Genomic DNA, 20,193 nt, shown 5'->3' with positions numbered 1-20,193 from the left:
TCCCTTCTTCCTCCCGGGTTTATAACTGGCCAGCCTGGTGCACGATTGCCCTCTGCTGGCTGGCCTTGGAGACCCTTTTAAAACGTGGCGATTCCCAGTTCCAGTTTCAGGAACGATGCAGAGTTTCCTTCCAGGTGGATTCCAATCAGGCCGGAGGCTTCCAGTCATGCAAAACTGGCCTGTGGAAATCCTTGCCACCAGATGTTTCCATGGGCGTAACTAGCACAACAGAGCTTATCCTCTGAAACCATCTATCACCATCTGAAACCGCTAAAGAGGCAGGAAAAGAAGCAACTTTTCATGCATTTATCCAGCAGTTTGAATCTGCACCAGAGGAATCCTCAGATCGGGCAATTTGTTAATGATGAAAAATTGGAAATGGGAAAGAAGTGAAAAATGAGTGCAGTGCTATATAAATGTGATGGATGGATGGATGGATGGATGGATGGATGGATGGATGGATGGATGGATGGATGGACAGAATAGCTAGGTAGGTAGTAAGGTCGGTAGATAGGTCGGTAGGTAGGTCGGTAGGGAGATAGAGATAGAGATAGAGATAGAGATAGAGATAGAGATAGAGATAGAGATAGAGATAGAGATAGAGATAGAGATAGAGATAGAGATAGAGAATGTATGGAAACTGGATTTTAAAAAAGGACGTGTTTGCTGCTCGGAATGGAGCGAAAAGAAGAAGGTTATTGAGGGCCACCCAAGTGTGAAGAGTTACGCTGATGAGACGCATGAAGAGATTGCTTGGTGTAATGATGAAAAAGGCTGTGGATGAGAACAAAATGAATACAGTTGCTGTAAGAAATGAGGATGAGGGGAAAATACTGTAGAGCAGGGTTCCTCAACCTCAACAACTTTAAGATGGGTGCACTTCCACTCCCAGAATTCCCCAGAAAGTTGCTGAGGTTGAGGAACTCTGCTGTGGCGTGTGTGGGTAGAGAAAAAAAGAGAGGCGAAGAATACATCCAAGAGAGTGAGGAACAGCTGAGAGAAAAGGACTATGGAGTCCTTGGTGCTCTCTGAGCTTGGGTGTTGGCTTGCAGGTCAACCCTGAACTACAGAGATTCTCTTTTATTGGAAGAGAAGAGGCAGAAAACTGCAGAGCAGCTTGTATGCAAATGAACAATGGTTTTAGAAGTGGGTGAATGAACCAGGAGCCTTCGGTAAAGGGAACAGAATGAAAAATGAAAGTGATGGAATGATTTGGGATACAACTGAAGCGTGGGAATGCTGGAAGGAATATTTTAGGGATTCTCTAGTGCCCAAGGTAGGACAAGAACAACGGGTGGAAGTTTCAAAGAGATCCAGACTGAACCAAGGAGGCATTTCCTGCCTGTGAGAGCTACGAAGCAATGGAACAGCTGCCTTCCTGCAGGTGGGGGTGCTCCATCAGTGGTGGTCTTCAAGAAAAGACTGGACAGCCATTTGACTGGGCAGGTCTGAGGGTTTCTCCTCTGGGGATGGGGTTGGACTTAAAGACCTCCGAGATCGTCTCCAACCTGATGATTCTATGATTTGTGTAGATATGCAGAAGAGCAGAATTGATACAAAGGTCCAAAAAAACAATGATGAGCAGGAAGTCACAAATGCTGTGAGCAGTTGGTGAAAGCATGTGGCCGTGACTGGAGAGAAATTAAAATGTGGCTGGGGCTGGCTCGTGGAGCTGCTGTGCGAGGGGTTGGCGTGAAGACTGCATCCCTGCCTGACCCTTGGACAAATGCGTGATTGTTCCCTTCTCAACGGGGGGAGCACTTTGTTCAGTGGGTCTTGGAAGGTGTTTGGGAAACTGGATTGTGGAGTTCTTGTGCTCTCTTGAGCTTGGTTGGACAAGCTAATATATATATATATATACCCAACCCTCCCTCGCACTGATGATGTTCCCTAGTTGGGTCATGAAACGTCTGCAAGGCAGCCACCAAGCTCAGAGAGCACCAAGGACTCCACACTCCGACCCTGAGCTACAGAGATTCTCTTTTATTAACACTTTGGATTGAAAAAGTCCCAGAGGGAACCATGAGAAACCTTCAGGAAGTGGAGCTGGGGGGAGCAAAGGACAGGATTTGTAGTTGAATAGGGTACCAGAAAACTGGTAGAGGAATATTGAGTTAAATGGATCGGCTTTATTGGGGTGGAAGGTTGGGAGATAGCAAGTATTCCCAGCCCAAGCAATGGGGGATTGAATTCCTCCAAAGTGGGCTTCAATATCAAACTGATCCGATGAATCGAGATGTTTCCTTTGAAGATGCTTCCACTTCCTTGGCCTTGGGTTTCAATGGAGGAAAAGCAATAGAGGAAAAAAGAGTGAGCTGCGTGTCCTTGGATGTCCAGACTCGGCTGGATGTAGCTTCCAATTCTTCTATGGAAATGTGCCAAAGTGAAGAAGAAAAATAAGAACAAGCAAGGGAGGCCTGGCTAGACCTGTGTTTCTCAGCCTTGGGAACTTTAAGATGTGTGGCCTTCAACTCCCAGAATTCCCCTGGCCGGGGAATTCTGGGAATTGAAGGCCACACATCTTAAAGTTGCCAAGGTTGAGAAGCACTGGGCTAGATGTAGTCTATGCAAAGCATCTCTCTTCATGGGCAAACTTCATCTCTCTACCTGTTCACCCCCAGCAGGAAAAATAAAAGCTTTAAACCCAAAATGCTTGGGGACGGGGAACTTGTTCCATGTGTTACCGTTTATGGCAATTCAGGAGCCAGGATGCAGGCCCCAGCTGGAAATCTGGAACGCGTCACCTCCGCTTTTGTCCCCGGGGAGGGAAAACCTTGGCATTCAAACAACGCCTCGATTGTAAAGGGAGCCCCAGGAGGCTTGTTCTGGGAGGAAAAAAGCCCCGCTGAGCGCTTTGGCTTCCAACTGAAACCGAACCCGGGGCTTGCAGGTGGAAAAAGCGAAGGGGCGAGCTGGAGAGATGCCATGCGCCTGCAGGAAGAGGCCAAGGTTTGGGGTTCAGCAGGCACGGAGCCGTCGAGAGCGCTGGGAGAAACGGCACGGCTTGCAAAGCTTGGGGGCCAACGGGGGCCCCTCCAACAGCACCTTTGCTTCCTGGCTGGGTGCAGAAGAGGAATCTTTTGTACCCTGTTCCTCTCCACGCTTTGGTGGCGTTCGGGCCAGGCAGAGCGTTTTTGCTAGTGTCCTTTTCCCCGACTGGCTGGAGAAAGAGAATCCGTTTGGGGAAGGGAATTCTGGGGAGACGTTCCTGCATGGTCTTAGGCTGAATGGCTGCTTTGTAGAACCACCTGGTTGACTGGTTATTGACATTTACGCCCAACTGGGAACCCCTGATAGACTTTTTGCACGAAAGGGAAAAAAACGCACCTGTGATTTGTGGTTTGGAGGATTAGGAAAAAAACGGGTAACAGAAAAAACTGAGCTTTTTTGTAATCGTGGAGTAAGAAATAATTTTGTAATTGCACTTATGTTTGCTGCAAAGAAAATTGGTAGGTTTTAAAATTTCTTTTTATTCTTTCTTTCTTTCTTTTTCTTTTCTTTCTCTCTCCCTCCTTCCTTCCTTCCCTCTCCCCTTTCCTTTTATTCTTTATTAGTTTGTGATAGTTTTTTTTTCCTTCCTAACATTCTTTGTAAAACTTTTAATAATTTTTTTTTTAAAGAAAAACCTGTTTGCCCATTAAACAAAACGGGTGGAGTTTCAATTGCACCACCATGGCACTGTTGTGACAGTTTTGACCATATCCTGCAAAAAACCCTGGGGCTATACCACTTCTCATCCCCAAAAAACAATAATGTGTCCATGAAGTCCCCGGGCGTTCAACAAAATCTTTAACGGTTCTCATTTGACTTAGATGAGATGGACTGCCCAGCACAGAGCCTCATGTCTTATTTTTATGCCTTATTGATTTCTTTATTGCCAACATTTCTCAGCTGCCTCCATCCAAGACTTGGAGTGGCTCACAACATAATCAAAACAAGGAAACAATAATGGAAGAATCATGAAATCTTCACAATATAAAAATTCTTAAAAAGGTATCTCAGCTGGGATATTGCGCGAAAAGCAGACTTTTCCTATCAGGCCATAGAGGATCCCTTGTGTAATGTGAATGTAGTGACTGTGTTTGGCTAAGCTAGATTTAGAGCTAAAGATGTCTGAATGCAAACAGCCTTGGGGAATCTCCTGACTTTTTGACGTTCCTCCGCTCTCTTTTTTGACATGCTGCGGTGAAGACAATTTAATAATAATTTATTAAATTTGTGTGGCACCCGACTCTCAACAATTCTAGGCAGTTCACGACAATCCATCCATCTATCAATCAATCGAAGAACTTACAATAGACTTGCTGATTGCTTGGAGGACCGCTCTACATTTCTCCAGTTGGTGTCATCTTACCTTTTGATTCCAAAATTTAAAATTCTCCTTCTCCTTTTGAAATGAAAAGGTGACGGTTAAAAATAAGCATGAGTTCTTTTTCCAAAGGCTCAGCAGACTATTCCCCCCGCCCCAAAGTTTCTTGTTCAGATTGATGCTGCCATCTGTTAGGCAAAGGTGGTTTGGTTTCAAAAGGGAGAGGTGGAGAAGAAGTTCTTTAAACACATTGGACAGGAAGGCTTGTTGTTGTTGTTCAGTCGTTAAGTCGTGCCCGACTCTTCGTGACCCCATGAACCATATTGCGCCAGGCCTTCCTGTCCTTCACTGCCTCCCTGAGTTGGCTCAGTTTCATGCTCATTGCTTCAGTGATGCCATCTAACCATCTCATCCTCTGCCGTCCTCTTCTCCTTTTGCCTTCAATCTTTCCCAGCATCAGGGTCTTCTCCAAAGAGATCTCTCTTCGCATTAGGTGACCAAAGTATCTGAGCTTGAGCTTCATTATCGATCCTTCCAATGAGCAATCAGGGTTGATTTCCTTTAAGATTGACTGGTTTGACCTCCTAGCAGTCCAGGGGACTCTTAAGAGTCTTCTCCAGCACCACAGTTCAAAGGCATCAATTCTTCGGCGCTCGGCCTTTTTTATGGTCCAGCTCTCACAGCCATACATTACTACTGGAAAAACCATAGCTTGGACTATGCGGATCTTTGTCGGCAAGGTGACGTCTCTGCTTTACAGGAAGGCTATTTCTGGACATTCAAGGTCTGCAACGCTGAAGTAAACTTGGCAGCCCGGGGCCACGTGTGATTACTGAAAACGTGTCCCGTGGCCCCATGCATGTGGGTATCAAGTTATCTGCAAACCTCTGAACTTAAACCTTGTTCCTTTTCTGTTCAGCACATGTTTTGCTCTCCCGAACTGACGGTCATCATTACACTGGGGACAGAAATAAAACGAATGGATTTCATTTACAGAATACATCTAACCCAGTTACAAACCCAGCAGCGTCGTTTGCACGTGGGAAGCTTGGTGAAAGTTAGACCTTTGAATTAACTAGCCAGGATGGGGCCACGCAACCTGTTAAGCCACAAAAGCAAGGTTAACGTTCACCAAGCTTCTCATGTTGCGAGAACGACGCTGCTGGGTTTGTAACCAGGTTAAATGTATTCCGTAAATGAATTAATACTGAATTAATATTTAGACGAATGGATTAATACTTAGACCTATGCATTAGCCACCCAGGGTAGGGCCACGCCACCTGTTAAGCCACAAAAGCAAGGTTAAGTATTAATTCATGGGTTAATTCAGGAGCCAGGTTTAGTGTGTTGGGGGAATGCAGTCTCTAGTTCCATTCACACAACCTGGGTTAACAAAAATATAATTCTTATGTTCACGTAATATGCTGAACCCCAAACCCTGTTCTGGGACGAACACCGTGGCGTAGTTAGTTCACACAATATTCTAAGCTCATGGTGGCATTCCCCTAGGTTAATTTGCTGTGTGAATCCAGACTGACTGTGACTTTTGGGCAACCAGATAGGTGCATCTTTATTTTCCCCCCACTGCAGAAACAGAATTTGCAGCTGCTTTTAAGACACTCCCTGAACTGGTTGGACCAGAAAACGGAGTATTTCAGGGGGAAAAACGGCTCCGTGTTTATGACGACAAACTCTCATTTCTTTATTATGAAATGATAGCCCAACCACAGGCACCAAACAGCCTGAAGACCTAAATTCAGCAGGAGCTGAATGGTTAGAAGATGGGCTTCTGAGCCTGTGTGCAGCGTGCTAAAAAAATAGCAGTCACGTAGCTACAGGCCCCATTTCAAAATGAAAAAGCAAATGCGGCTAATATAGTTGGCCGGGATGCAGAGTAGGGTCTTCACCCGCGTAACAGTGAAGGTTAACATTCATCATCTTTGAAGTCAAAGATAGGTGTGTGAAGAAATACAGAGGATAGAAAAGCCTCATGCTTACCTAAACTATATTTATTAAGTTTATTATGGCTGCCCACTGCAGAAGACTTGGGACGGCTTACAACAGTGTTTCTCAACCTTGGCAGCTTGAAGATGTGTGGACTTCAACTCCTTGCTGGCTGGGGAATTCTGGGAGTTGAAGTCCACACATCTTCAAGCTGCCAAGGTTGAGAAACACTGGCTTACAAAATCCAATACGCCGTGAAAACTGTTAAAAACATAAAACAAAATGAAACAGCCTTGGACTGAAAGCCACCACCACAATATAAACATGATGGGTCCCCACAAACACATGAACCCCATGCCTGGGAGCAAAACCGGGTCTTTTCCGGACCCCAGGAGAGTGGGCACCATTCATATCTCTGCATACAGGCAATTCTTGTTATTTGTGGTAGTTACATTTTGTGAAAATGCCGCAAATACTGAATGAGCCAACGCCGAAATCTCAGCCGGGAACATGTGCGCTGGGCGATTCCAATATTTTGCCGCTCTGCGTGTCCACAAATACAGTTCCGCGCGTACTGATTTTGGGGTGACAAAAACATGTCCGCGAATGAGCGAATTTGCAATGAGGACTGCCTGTGTCTTGAGGAGAGATGAAATAGAAAGAGAGAGAGACAAAGAGAGAAACTGGCCTTAACTTCTTTTAGGCATGGAGACTGCCTTCACCAGGGGTATTTGAAGGCTATGGTCAATAACGTCAAGATGGTGGCCACAACAGTCCAATTGAAGCTACAGGTAGTCCTCGTTTAGTGACCGTTTCCAGTTACGACTAATGAAAAACTAATGTTACGACCGATCCTCGCGTTTATGACCTTTGCAGGGTGGCTGGGGAATTCTGGGAGTTGAAGTCCATACATCTTAAAGTTGTTGAGACTGAGAAACACTGCTGCAAAGCAAAGGAAAGCTGAAAGAAGATCATAAGCAGAGTTGTGCTTTCACTTATCAACCACTTTGCTTAATGACTGAGTGGCCGGTCTCAATTGTCACTAAACAAGGACTGGTTAAATGAGATAAAGATCCTGGGGGTGGCTGGTGCCCTGATGATGCTCCCCGAGCTACTCCATCATTTCTTGGAATTTATTATTTAAGACTGTTTTTACCTTGTATTTTAATTGATTTTATCTTTTCCGTAAACCACCCAGAGTCGCTTTTTAACAAGATGGGCAGTGACAAATTTGATATATAAATAAATAAAAATAAATAAATAAATCTTAAAGTTGCTGAGATTGAGAAACACTGCTGTAAAGCAAAGGAAAGCTGAAAGAAATTCATAAGCAGTTTTGGTTCAATTAGCGACTGCTTTGCTTAATGACCAAGTGGCCGGTCCCAATTGCGATTGCTAAACAAGGACTGCTTGTACTCCTATTTTTTTAAACATGTCAGGCATGTGATGTACATAAAAACCAGGTGAAGTTTCGATTGCATCATTTGGGCACCATCTTGACTTTGGGTTTTGACTTTGTTGATCACACCCTTAACTAACAAGAGGCCAGATGAGACACAAACACAGCTCGGCAAGACCCTTCTCCCCACCTCTCTCACCATTTGCCCTATGGTCAAAACACTGAGAGGTACACAAACTGGAAGCCATCTCCAGCATCAGGAAAGTCCCTTGTAGTAAAATATTGTCATCCATCCAAGGAGCATCTTGGAGGCCATTAAGAGACAAAGCCACAAAACGGCGCTGCCAAGGTCCCATCAGGCTCGGCGTAAGTTGTAGTTCTTCTTCTACGCCCCCAAAATGGGGGTGATCATCACAGCCTCCAAGGTGGTGGTGGAGCATTTCGCCTGCTCAAAACACTCGCGTTGCAGGAGCCAAGCTGACGAGGAGAACATCAGGTATCCAGCTTCAAACCACAATTTTATGATTCGTATTCCCATTTGCTAAGGGAAAAAGTCACTGTCGATTTGAATGGACAATTGCCTGAGAAGAGCGCAAGCTGAACTTTGTCGGGTGGAGTCTGCTGGGTACCCCCCACTCCCGGGATGGTGCCGTAGGCTGCTCATTGGTTGTAGGAGAGGAATTCAATTAATCTCGCAGGGATGTGGAGGTGGGCAATTTTCTCCAGGGCTTTTGGGCCGAGGGCTTGGCGCAGGCTGAGACGGCAAAGTTGAGATAACCGCAGCGGAGTTCCTGGCAGGGTGGGGAAAAACCAAGAGGACTGGTTAAATGAGAGATGTATGGACTTCAGCTCCCAATTCTGGAGGTTGAAGTCCACACATCTTAAAGTTGTTGAGACCGAGAACACTGCTGCAAAGCAAAGGAAAGCTGAAAGAAGATCATAAGCAGAGTTGTGCTTTCACTTATCAACCGCTTTGCTTAATGACTGAGTGGCTGGTCTCAATTGTGGTCACTAAACAAGGACTGGTTAAATGAGATAAAATTGCAAATACGCACCTGTCTACTCACTTATATACCAAGCAGAGATTGGCAAAATGGTGCTCTGGGCAGTAGGCTGTGCATCAGCCAAGCTCTTCTACCACTCCCCACCCCAGTTTAATTTTAAAATGACCCAAATCTTGCCAGATGACCAAAGCTTGTAAGATTTCTCTGGCCCTTTAATGAGGCCAATGTTGGATGGACAGCCTCGTGAAACTTGGGCTCTCCTTCAGAAGAGAAGGACAAAACCGTAAGACGTGACGATGTTGTAAGATCACAGAGGGTCGTTGGTGCATTTGGGGTTTGAAGCTCCCAGCTGTGGTCTCTCTCTCTCTCTCTCTCTCTCTCACACACACACACACACACACACACTTTAAATATTGTGGGGCTTCAGCAGCTCCAAAAGACCACAGAGAAGAATGGATGCACAATCGGGATGTGAAAAACAGGTGTCCTTCCATGAGTCCAACAATATGTTCATTTTAATTCTCTCTCATCTCCTATCCTGAAGGAACTAAGAGAAAGAAGTAAAAGGGGGTACAACTGGGAAACACCGTGGGCAGCCCAGAAAAATGAAAGTTCCAAGAAATGGAGCTTCATACTGATCTGGCAAACAGCACAGGCCCTCCAAACGCGAAGCACCTTTGCCCGCTTTGGACAGGAATGCTGCACACCTGTACGATACATGAAGCCTGCTTTTCAGCGGTGAGCTTTTGCAAGGACTCAACAGGAGCCTTTCCTTTGCACAGATCTGGGATGTATTTCTGTGCTGATAGAAGCAACTGGTAAATTACTGGCTGTGATTATTGGGTTTCTGAACTGTCACTCAAAGCACAGGAATGCAGGGGACCTCTTCCCAGTTTGTACACTGGGGGGGATGGAGAGGAGAGGGGTTTTGGGGTATGGATGGAAGGATGGGTCTCAGGGAAGCACCAGATCGGGATCCATCCATCCCAGTTTTATGAATACACTTTAGGCATCGAAGTAGGCAGAGTTTGTGTAGGGTTTGTAGTAGAGCCAGTGTGATCTAGTGGTGAAGGCACCAGGCTAGAAACTGGGAGGGTGTGAGTTCTAGGCCTCCCTTGAGCAGGAAAGCCGGCTGGATGGCTTTGGGCCAGTCCCTCTCTCTCAGCCCTAGGAAGGAGGAGGCCAGGGCAAACCACTTCTGAAAAAAAAAAGCCTTGCCAAGAAAACTGCAGAGACTTGTCCAGGCGGTCTCTGAGAATTGGACATGATTGAACGGGGGGGAAAAAGGCAGAGTTAGCAGGCCGTAGCTATGCTGTAACGTTAAGAAATCTCATTTATAATATATTTTAATGTTTAGTAAAAGCTAACTCAACTCTTTGCGTCGCTGTTAATAAGATGACTGTACTGTTATGGATCATCCTCACCTATGTCAGCTTTCCCAGGTGGGCCAGACAGGAAAGACAATCAGATGAGCTAATTCTACTTTATTGTAAGGCTACATGAACAGTATCTTGCAAGTCTGAAAGTACAATTCTCCCGCTGTCTCCTTTACAGCCTGGGAAGCTAGGGAGGGTCCCTTCTGAGCCTCTTGCTCTTCCCATCAGGTAGCTGCAAGCTGTGCCCTCTCTCATCTGACCACTCCCTAGGCAGCGTCTCTTTGCCCCGCCTCTTTGCCCCGTCTTTCTCACATACTATTACAATCTGGTTATGTTAACTAATCAACATAAAGGAACAGCAGAGAAAAACAAATCAATCTGCAAACCAGGAATGGGTTTGGTGGTGGCATCAACACCAACAGATCCTCAGGGATCTCTCTGGATTAATGGGATGATACTTCCCTTAAGTAGAACAGAAAGATAATAGGAAAAGGAGCCCCACCACAGAGAGGATACCCAACACTGTCCCAATGAAGAAAACTCAACAGACCACCTTGATTCTCTTTGGTATAAGAGGGGCCGGAGGGAAGCTCTGGCAGGCTTTCAAGATTCTGTTATTATACCCTATAACAAAAAAGTAGCATTCCTGGAATTCTTGAGCGGTCTGTTTCCTGACCTGGCCTTACGCATGAGGAAAGGTGCCCCTGGCATGAGACAGGCCAAAGACAGACAGACATTTTACAGGCAGATTTGACTCACTTTCATAATACGCAAAGCACTCAGCTGTTGAGCTGTTCCTCCGGCTGTAATCAGAGGGCTTCTTCCCCTGGTTATCCCGGGCGTAAACATTTCCTCCAAATTCAATCAGCATCTCCACCAGGTCGGCATTTCGCACTTTGGCGGCGTGATGGAGGGCCGTCTCGTGAAGTTTCGCCGCATTCACGTTGGCTCCTGGACGTTGGAATGGAAAGAGAGGGTCAGAGATCAAGGAGGAGGTGGATTCACTGATTAGGTGTCATCGACTCCATTAGCGGCCACATACATAGATGTTCTCCAAGATAACCTGTCCCCAACCTGGTCCTTCAGGTCTCCCAACTGTGACATCTCAAGCCAACCTCTTTCTTGCTCTTTTTAAAATAATGCTTTGAAGCTTTATTTAAGGAAGGCTTGCTCAGTAGACTAATTACTCATTAGACCAGTGTTTCTCCCCCTTGGCAACGTTAAGATGTGTGGACTGCAACTCCCAGAATTCCCCAGCCAGAATTCTGGGAGTTGAAGTCCACACGCTTTAAAGTTGCCAAGGGGGAGAAACACTGAATTAGACTAATGCAGGCGTGAGAGGACCTTTTGCACCAAGAGGCTGCATTTGAAGATTAGGCTCAGGGAGGGGGTACTCAAACTGGGTTGCCTGGTCTTAATCCAGCACCTCCACCTCCCGCCACACCTTGCTGGCCCTGGACCTTCGCACCTGCATTCAGCAATAACTTCACGCAATCCAGGTGTTCTCGTGCACATGCAACGTGCAAAGGAGTTCCAAAGTGGCAGTCATGGGCCTCTAGGTTCGCACCAACCTTGATCAGAAGACGGACACACTCGGCGCTGCCTTAGAAAAGAGACAAATCAGTGAAGAACATTCATAGGACCACCTCATACGGAGCTCCTGAACACTTCCTCACCACCTGCCATTGGAGAATACCTTGTGCAGATCACCCTCTCATTCCAAAGAGTGCCGGCTAAAGCTGCTTATAAGCCAACCTCCAGGAAATTTGCTCCGTCCAATTGTTCACTTTGGGGGACAGATTTCTGCTCTGGAGTTGTCTTCCTCCCTCAAACTTTCCAAAAAAATCTACTGAATGGGATTGTTTAGGTTAGGTTGAACCTCCTCCATCTGCTGCTCGAGCTGGCCAAGTTGAAAGATCTGTCCAAGAAGTGCTAAAAGGGATGGAGAAAAGTCCTACGTTCCTGTGAGTGCTCGGCTGTTTCAATTATTAAAGAAAATAAAGGACAGCGTTGCCCTTGATTGGGGATAAGGAGGAAGGGTCAACCATAATTGGATTCCATCAGGGCGCTGCGTTTCAGCTGCCCCAAATCTGCTGGGACAAAACCCCCTGAATTCACCTCTTACCAGATTCCAAGCAAAATGTTAAAATTTTATACTGTGCCTGGAGGAGCCAGCCCAGAATATAAGGATCCAACCTGCTGTTTAGTGCAGGTATTCTTACAAATACCCAGGTGTTTCGAAGGCCGTAGCAAAATTTTGATGTATAGCCTTAGCTTATAGAAACTGTTTGGTGCCTAATGGCAGAAAATGATAAACTGATTTGCTTATTAAAAGAAAACTCAAATAATTATTACCTTAAAGAATGGAAACCATTGATGGACTATTTGCAAAATGCAGGTGGGGTGAAGCTTACATGGGGGTTTGAAGATTAGATTATAAATGTAATGGGATATGCTTTGACAAAGAATTATTCCTACTTAATGCATTAAAAACTAGCACTTATGATACTCTTATTATTCCTAAGACCAGAGAAAGAGTGGAAGCTATCTATTTTTCATATCTTTTTTCCTTTTCTTTTACTTTATCTCACTTTTTCTTTTCCTTTTCTTTATAATTTATATTTTCAATTTTCTTTTTCATTTCTAACTTCTAACTTTGTAACTTTAAAACTCCAATAAAATACTATTAAAAAAAAAAAACTGTTTGGTGCCTTCCATGATTTGTTAATTTTATAGGGTTTCTTCCTCTCATGTATGTATGTATGTATGTATGTATAGCCACATATGTATGGTGTGCTGTATTTTAAATTTTGTAACTTGGTCGTGGACTGTAAATAGTGCAGAAATCCATAACTACTGCATTTCATCGTGCCAGACGTGGAGATGCATGGAGGCAATGTGGGGTATGCGTCGGGAAACATGATCTGAACTGAATCCAGAACCCTCCAGAATCCAGAATGGTCGTAAGATGGACTTCTGGGTGAGCAGAAACCATGAAGCAATCTTGAGAGTGACTCCGGGTGTGGCATCAAGCTCTACATGGCTCCTGCCAAAACCGCCTCACCATTTAAGCAGGCCTCATGGAGGGGAGAGGCCGTGTACAAAGGCGGGTTGACCTTGGCTCCGTGGGACAGGAGGACTTTCACGCAGTCGATGCTCCCGGAGGCGCAGGCATCGCAGAGAGGGGTGCTCCCGTCAATGTTTCTGGCATCCACCTGTGGCAGAAAGGGATCCAACACTCAACCTTGTACAGACAGTCCTCTACTTACAAACTTTCGAGTTATGAACTTTCGCCGATATGAACAAACCTGCACACAATTCCAGCCTAGAAGGTTCCAGAAGGTGGGAGAAAGTGGGAAAGGGTTAGTTTACTCTCGGAACATAACCTGTTCATAAGTAGAGGACTGTCTGTACCTGTGTTTGTTAACCTACCAATGGAATTAAGCCATTTTAAAGATTTGCATCATGTATTGAACCCCAAATGGATTGGACTGAGATCAAGCTTAACATTCATCAGGTTTCACACACTGGATTTCGGTCTGCCTGACCTTCAGGATCTCTTCCAATTCTTTACCTCCTAGGATTCTATGGCTCGATAAAGGTGGGGAAAATAAACTCTCTTTGGTTAGGGTTTGACGTTTGAATCCCTGCACTCGAAAAACTTCTGCGACCTGCTCTCTTCTGGATGTGCTAGACTACCACCATGATGGGAACCTAAACCAAGACATTGGAGGGCGCCTCATTGGGGAAGGTGGCACACAGGGATTCCTGCAAAAGTTGGCAATAAAGGCCCAGTTTTGCCCAATCTCATTGGTCCAACCAAGACAGGTATCCCAAGGGGCAGATCACAGGTTAAGGAACATAACTGGTGTTGGAAGACTGAACCATGGGGACTTGCAACCTGTCCTGCATCTCTGTGTCATCGTACGGTCCTGCTGAAGGAGGCAAGCCCATTGCTCAGATATGGAAAGAGATCCTTCGCTTCTACATTCTGGACTTCCAGCTGCAGACTTCCTGGGGCAGCCCAGGCTGCAGTGGACTCTGCAGGGCCCCTCCTATCCTCAAATGGGACTCGGCCCCCTCTGTTCCTTTTATTAAGCGGCCCAGATCCTAGGAAAGGAAGAAGGGTGGATAGACCTAAAATCCCATAAGATGAAAAGCCCGCCGGGACTTGGAAAGCTAAAGGCAGGAGTTCCTGGAGTGAATGCAGACAATACCCTTACTCCAGGCAGCTGACCCCTTGCTCAACAATCAATCCTCCTTTGAGTTGCAGGATACACCAAACCCTAAACTAACCAAAAGGTGAAAATGAAGTTGGCCACATGTGAAATGCAAGGGGTGGTGCCAACCCAGCCCTAGAGAGGAGAGCAGGGCACGTATCTTATTGCTAACTTTACAACAACCCTGTAAAGTAGGACCACGCGAGACAAGGCCTGTATCATAGATGGTCAACAACTACAAAGGCTAGCTGGCCCATCTGCAGCAAAGCTGAAACCTGAAATCTGCACCCTGAACGCCACGATGGCTGATGCGAAATGAACTCTCGCTGGCATCAGTTGTCCAGCTGCTTTAGTCCGCAGCCTTCCCCAACCCCGCGCCCCCCGCGCACCTGGGCTCCAGCGGCCAGGAGGATCTCCACACACCGCGTCTGGCCACCCAGGCTGGCTTCGTGCAGGGGCGTGATGGAGTCATAAGTGACCAGGTTGACGCAGGCGCCGTTCCTGATAAGCTCCTGGAGCTGGTGGATCTCCCCGCTTCGGGCAGCTTCGTGAACCGGAGTCCTCTCTGCCCAAAATCCTGCAGGAAGTTGGGGGGGGGAGTTGAAGCCCAGCCATTGTGCAGAATGGAGAACAGCACCTCGATTACTGCCTGGATTGCACAACTCAGTGTCGAGCGCAAACCAGGATGTGACTTGTTCAGTTTGGGTTTCATGTAGGTTTTTCTAGCACTGCTGTACGGGGGTACAGCCTGGGGTGGGGAGGAGTCTTCGATGGCGCTGGTCCCATCTTGGCATCCCCCCCCCATGGGCAACTTTCCCCCTCTGGGCAACTCCCTGGCATTCTGGGAGTTGAAGCCCACCCCGCTTACAGTTGCTGAGGTTGAGAAACGCTGCTTTGCATGAGGACACCCAACCCTTTACAATGCGAGAAAGTCATCAGCATCAGGGGGTTCCCCCCCACTGCGGGGGGCTTTGGGCGGGGCTTAAAGCTAAAACGGGTCTCTAGCTTTGCGCAGACAATTGCCCGCTTCCAAACGGAAGCCTCGGCACGCTTTAAGACACTCCTTTGGCCCCGAAACCCCCCTCCCCACGTGTCCAAAAGGGCCAATCCCACTGACTCGGCGAAACCTGAAGCCGCCCTGTTTGCGCGCCGGTTCGGCACGGGAAAGCGGACTGACCCCGCCCTGTGACCCCGCGCTGGAAGGCACCCCCGGAGCGCTCCGGATCCCCGGGCGCGCGTCCCGCCAAGCCCGGCCGGGCTTCCCTGGGGGGAGCCGCGTTCCCGGCTCAGCGGCACGCGGCTTCCCGCCCGAGAGCCGCCGCAACGCGGGGCTTGCCGCGCCCGTGGCTCGCGGAGGGGCGCGCGAGGGCCGGTCGCGCCCGGACGCTCCGCCCGGCAGCGATCGGAGGGCCGCGTTCACACGACCCGCTGCGCTCGAGGAGGGTGGACTTCGGCTCGCGGGGGGGGGGTCGCTTGGGGTGGCTCAGGGCTCAACCCAGCCCAGTTAGGTGGTTTGTGGTTCGCGAGCCCCCGCCAAAAGGTTAGTTAGCAACCAGGGCCAGCCGGTTGTGGGAACGCAGTCTGAATGCCGGCTGAGGATGCGTATAACCTTCCCTCCCGCACCCCCAGAATTTGCACCGTGAGAGAACAAATGCACCACGGCTTCGGGCTTCCCAAGGGCCGAGACCCCCGCTCAGGTCCAGCAGCATGAGCAGGCTGAGTCCCGGCAGCCCTTTCTGCGCCCCCTCCCGAGCCCCGCCCCGCGTCCTCGGCTGGCAAGGCGCCCCCCGCTCACCGATCTCGCCCAGCCGAAAGCCGCCGGCGACCAGCCGCTCCATCGCTCTCCAGCACCGACTACAAGCCCCAGCGGCCCCCGCGCGTCGCGAGGCGGACGAGGACCCCGGGAGTGCGGCCGCCAGCCGGAGCCCGGCGAGAGAGCCGGATCGCAAGGGCCGCCGGGAGTTGTGGTTCCGGGAGGCTTGTTGTGATGGTGACGCAGCGTCCACGCGGCCGGCCCGTCCTGTCCCGGCCCTCTCTCCGTCCTCTGCGCCGCTTCTGTCCTCACGCGCCTTCCTTGACACGCCAGATCCTGCAGTCGGGGCTTGCCTTTAGGGCACCGCGCGTGCTTGGCTGGGTGGCGGTTTGTCGGATCACCCCAGCTCTTAAAACTTCCCTGCCCCGCGACCATTCCACGCAGCACTCGGATCAGCTGGGCGGGAGGGGGGGAGCCGTGTCCAGGGTCCCACCACGGGGCCTCCCCCGCCCCACATTAGCCAGGAGCGTAGCCTCCTCAGTGGCAGCACCCCCGCCCCATCTCATCTCCCCCCCAAGGAAGACACACCTGTTCACGCGGCGGAGTTCCTGGAGAACAGCTGCTCCAGAAGCAGCGATGTCGGTCCCAGCTGCGTCCCTTCTTTTCAAACAATTCCTTTCATTTTCTCCCACCTACCTTCCAAAAGAGATCGCCGGTTTTACCACGCTGATTTTACTGGACGCTGGTTTTATTGCTCTTCGCTAAGAGAAACCGCGGAGGAAGAGCGCGCCAGACAGTGACGCCGCTCCCACCCATAAGCGTCCCCTCCCAGATCAACACGTTACAACGTGCGCTGGGCAACGTGGGAACCCCGTCAAACAGGGCAGAAGCGCTTCTCAAAAGTCTTGGTGGGATGGAGAAAGTGTCAGAGGAGAAGGGGGAGGGCATTCTCGACCTTTCTTTGTTGTGAGTGTGTATAAAAGCAGGAACCTCGAAGTGGGCGACAGCTGCGTGCTTTGCTCCAGAGGATAAGGATCATGGAAGAACAGGGAAACCTGGGCACCCGTGTGCCCAAAGGGGAGATAAAATCTGTTAAGTGGTTGGGTGAAAGAGAGGCCAGAAAAATTATTGGGCTGTTTGGAGACAGGAGACTGAATACAGAGGGAGGTTGGGGATCATCGACTTAGAAAAAGATTCGTCGGCTTCGTTTCGTCGTACTCAGATATGGCAAAGGAATGGATATAAATCCCAAAGCGTGACTGATTTCATAAAGAGTGAAGGAGAGACGGAAGAAGAGAGTTTCTGATTACAGAGCAGTGCTTCTCAGCCCTAGTCACTTAGCCACGCCCATGGCTGGCTGGGGAATTCTGGAAGTTGAAGTCCACACCTCTTAAAGCAGCCAAGGCTGAGAAACATTGGGATGGAACCATTTTTAGAAGTACCAAGAGTGTGTCTTAGAGGAAAAAGTAGGCATGGAAGAAAAGGAAAGGAATGAAAGGTGAGATCTGGTTTAAGACCGAGTTCTGTTCCCAAGGTCTGTCCTTAAGTCGAATTTGTACATAAGCCGGAAACATATTATTGCGTAATACTGAGTAAATAGTATTGTGTAATGATCTCAAACCATTCTGTATTTAACTTGAATCACTCTGTATTTAACTTGAATTTTGCTACAATAGGCTCCGTCCTGAACTATGGGTCGTCTGTGACCCGGACGTTCTTCACCCGGGGACTACCTGTATGCAGTTGTAGAAAGATTGCAGAACGAGACACCATGACTTCTGTGACAAGAGTATTAGAAAATCCTCTCTCTAGGAAAAGAAACGGAATGTGGACCTACAGAAACTGGAAACTGCTGGAACAGGGTGAGAAAAATTAAGTGCACCCCCAAAGTGTGTGGAGTTGCGCTAATGGGAAGGATGGACTCCTTCCTTCCCTCCCTCCCTTCCTTTCTTTCCAACTTGTAAGCCACCCATCTCCCCCAGGGAGTGACTCTCGGTGGCTCACAATTAAAGTAAAACCTGAAAACAGTTAAAAATATACATATCCACATTAATTAGTTAAAAAGTCAGACTACATAAAAATATCATACACATAAAAAAGACTAAAAACATTCAAAATGATGGGGAGGGTAGAATCAATGCAAACGAATCCCACAGATCCTGGCTTCCGGAATTCTTTCCAACCCCTTTATCAGCAGTAACCATAGTTGGCGCCTCTCTTCTCCTTCCGTGTTGCATGCGTGCCCTGCCTATGCACCTCTTGGAATCATGTGACCGGGAGGGAGGGGGGCTTGAAGTTGAGCAGTTGGCAGTGTTCCAAGCTGCTCCCCAAATCCTCTCCCACAGGGATAGACTGTGGGGTTTTTTTCTCTGTACCTGCTAGCTGGACCTGAACCCACTTTTGAACTTGATCTTTCTTTTGGGACCCCGCCCACTGGATACAGACCAAACGTGGTCCAATTTTGTTCAATTTTCAGAACATTATTGTGTTGGCGGAGAGACAGACAAACAGGCGGGCAGACCCACATTCTGCTGGGCTGCAAAGAATGAAAAAGGACGCTTGGGAGAAATAAGAGGTAAAAGCAATTGCGGATGAGGAAAAAACGCCTACAAAGGCATGATAGTTGCACAGAATGAGGAGGGGGAAAAGGTTCCGCAAAGGGGGTCTCCAGAGCAACAAGAATGGCAGAGAATGTGGCCCGAGAGAGCCAGGGACAGTTAAGATTCAAAGAGGCAGAGAATAGGTAGTGCAATTTTGAAACGAGAATTCAGGTAAAGGGCTAAGCAAAGGTGCCTCCAGTAGAATGAAGGACATTAAAAATAAAAGTGATAAAGTGTTTCTGGGGGAAACTGTAGTCAGCTGGGAGGAGCATTAATGAGAAACAGTAGAACTGAAACAGATGTTGTAATACGGTGTATTTTAGGCATACTGGTGAAAATTCTCTTTTGGAGAGTGATTAAGACAGTCTTAATCAGACATCAACGCACTTATAATTCTATCTTATTTATTCATACACATTTTAATGGATGCCTACCATTTCTATAGTAAGCCATCTGCATTCGCTTCAGTAGGTGGCATATAATGGTTGATGGAAATTAAATGTTAGTTTCCAAGAAAAAATGATGACACAAGAAGTCACAGATGCTGTGAGAAGGTTGAAAAATGGCAAGGCTGCAGGTGTAGATGGTGCAACCGGAGAAGCATTCAACTAGGGATGTGATTTGCCTACGGCCTGCCTGTACAGTGTGTGAAGAGTGCATCTGCGCCTGACCCTGAAGGGAAGCTGCCCTGTTTCCCCTCTCCAAAGAGAAACATTGCAAGAGTGAAGGTAAACACTACAGAAGAAGAGGTGCTGAAAGCGCAGACAGTTGTATGTCAACAGACACAATCAAACGGAGAGGATGTAAATCGGAGTCATTATTGGTGGTTAGCTTGCTAAGCATTGAGGTGTGCAGATAAAACCACTTTGTTAGCAAAGTGAGAAAGTCTTGGAGGAGCTCATTATGAAAGTAAAAGTAAAAAATGGAAAGTGAAAAACGCGGTTTAATGTTAAATAAGGAGAACAAAAGCAGGGCAACCCGCCTGTTTGTCACAGTTGCAGTTGAAGAAAATGGCCTGGGCTTTTCTTTTCGGGGGTTCCAGCAGAGATAAAGAGGGCGGGGGTGCCGGGGAAATAAAGGGGCTCAATCTAGGGCGGGAGGGAAGAGCGCGGCGGGTATTGCGCGGCCACAAAGATCCGAAGCCCGGATCTGCGGCGGAGGAAAGAAGAGAAAGGCCGGGGAAGGGAAGCGGCCTCGGGGAGGTTGCAGGAGCGCGGCTGGAGGCGCACGAGCCCTCTTTCCGCGGAGCGGAGCGGAGCGGGCAGGCAACGTGGGCGCCCGCGCCAGGCGCCGCGCGGCTTCGGGGCGCGCGCCGTCGCTCGGACCGAGGCCAGCCCGGCCGCTTTGCACCCAACCTGCTTTCCGAGGGGGGGTCTGCAAGGTATGGTCAAAGCCGTCAAGATGGTGGCCGCGCCGGGGCGATCCGCGCTCCGCGCTCCCCCCCGCCCGTTTTCGCTTTGTGCGCGCGGCTGCCCAAGCCCGGGGACCGCGCGCGCGCCTCCCCCTCGCTGCGCCCTGGGCGCCGCGGGGGAGGGAGGGGGAGGGGGAGGGGGAGGGGAGGGAGGGGAGGGGAGGGCGGCCCGAAAGG

The 20,193-nt window shown here is 48.5% G+C and overlaps 1 protein-coding gene across 5 annotated transcripts; it reads right to left on the bottom strand.

Annotated features, from left to right (window-relative positions):
• Positions 1-3,538: 3,538 nt before the first annotated feature.
• On the bottom strand, positions 3,539-20,053 carry ASB13 (ankyrin repeat and SOCS box containing 13). 5 transcript variants are annotated; one of them, XR_015796298.1, is made up of 8 exons: positions 16,594-20,053; positions 16,048-16,341; positions 14,642-14,829; positions 13,097-13,247; positions 11,501-11,635; positions 10,792-10,983; positions 6,483-8,443; positions 3,539-6,384 (listed from the first exon to the last, which is right to left on the bottom strand). XR_015796298.1 is itself a non-coding variant. In XM_088141440.1 (8 exons), the coding sequence occupies exons 3-8, from the start codon at positions 16,088-16,090 to the stop codon at positions 8,313-8,315; spliced, it is 840 nt and encodes a 279-aa protein (XP_087997566.1). In that variant the 5' UTR covers positions 16,091-16,341; positions 16,594-16,697; positions 16,961-20,053; the 3' UTR covers positions 3,539-8,312. The 5 variants fall into 5 exon arrangements, 3 of the variants coding, with proteins under 3 accessions (XP_087997566.1, XP_087997565.1, XP_087997567.1); XR_015796299.1 differs by having other exon boundaries at positions 3,539-5,267; positions 6,706-8,443; XM_088141440.1 differs by having other exon boundaries at positions 3,539-8,443; positions 16,594-16,697; positions 16,961-20,053.
• Between the last annotated feature and the right edge of the window lie 140 nt (positions 20,054-20,193).

Source organism: Python bivittatus, unplaced genomic scaffold, assembly GCF_059951505.1.
Source record: "Python bivittatus isolate LINGU-HERP-01145 unplaced genomic scaffold, Pbiv_v1 ctg000330_np1212, whole genome shotgun sequence".
Classification (NCBI taxonomy): domain Eukaryota; kingdom Metazoa; phylum Chordata; class Lepidosauria; order Squamata; family Pythonidae; genus Python; species Python bivittatus.
The sequence above is the reverse complement of the archived record's forward strand: the minus strand, read 5'-3'. Positions and strand labels throughout refer to the sequence as shown.

Bases quoted from the DNA above. Each gene is read 5' to 3' on its own strand.
- ASB13 (XM_088141439.1), bottom strand. From the start codon at position 16,090: ATGGAGCGGCTGGTCGCCGGCGGCTTTCGGCTGGGCGAGATCG. The intron at 13,248-14,641 runs GTGCGCGGGGGG...TTTCTGCCACAG, and splicing joins TCCTGGCCGCTGGAGCCCAG to GTGGATGCCAGAAACATTGA. The intron at 10,984-11,500 runs GTGCGAAGGTCC...TCCAACGTCCAG, and splicing joins GAAGTTATTGCTGAATGCAG to GAGCCAACGTGAATGCGGCG.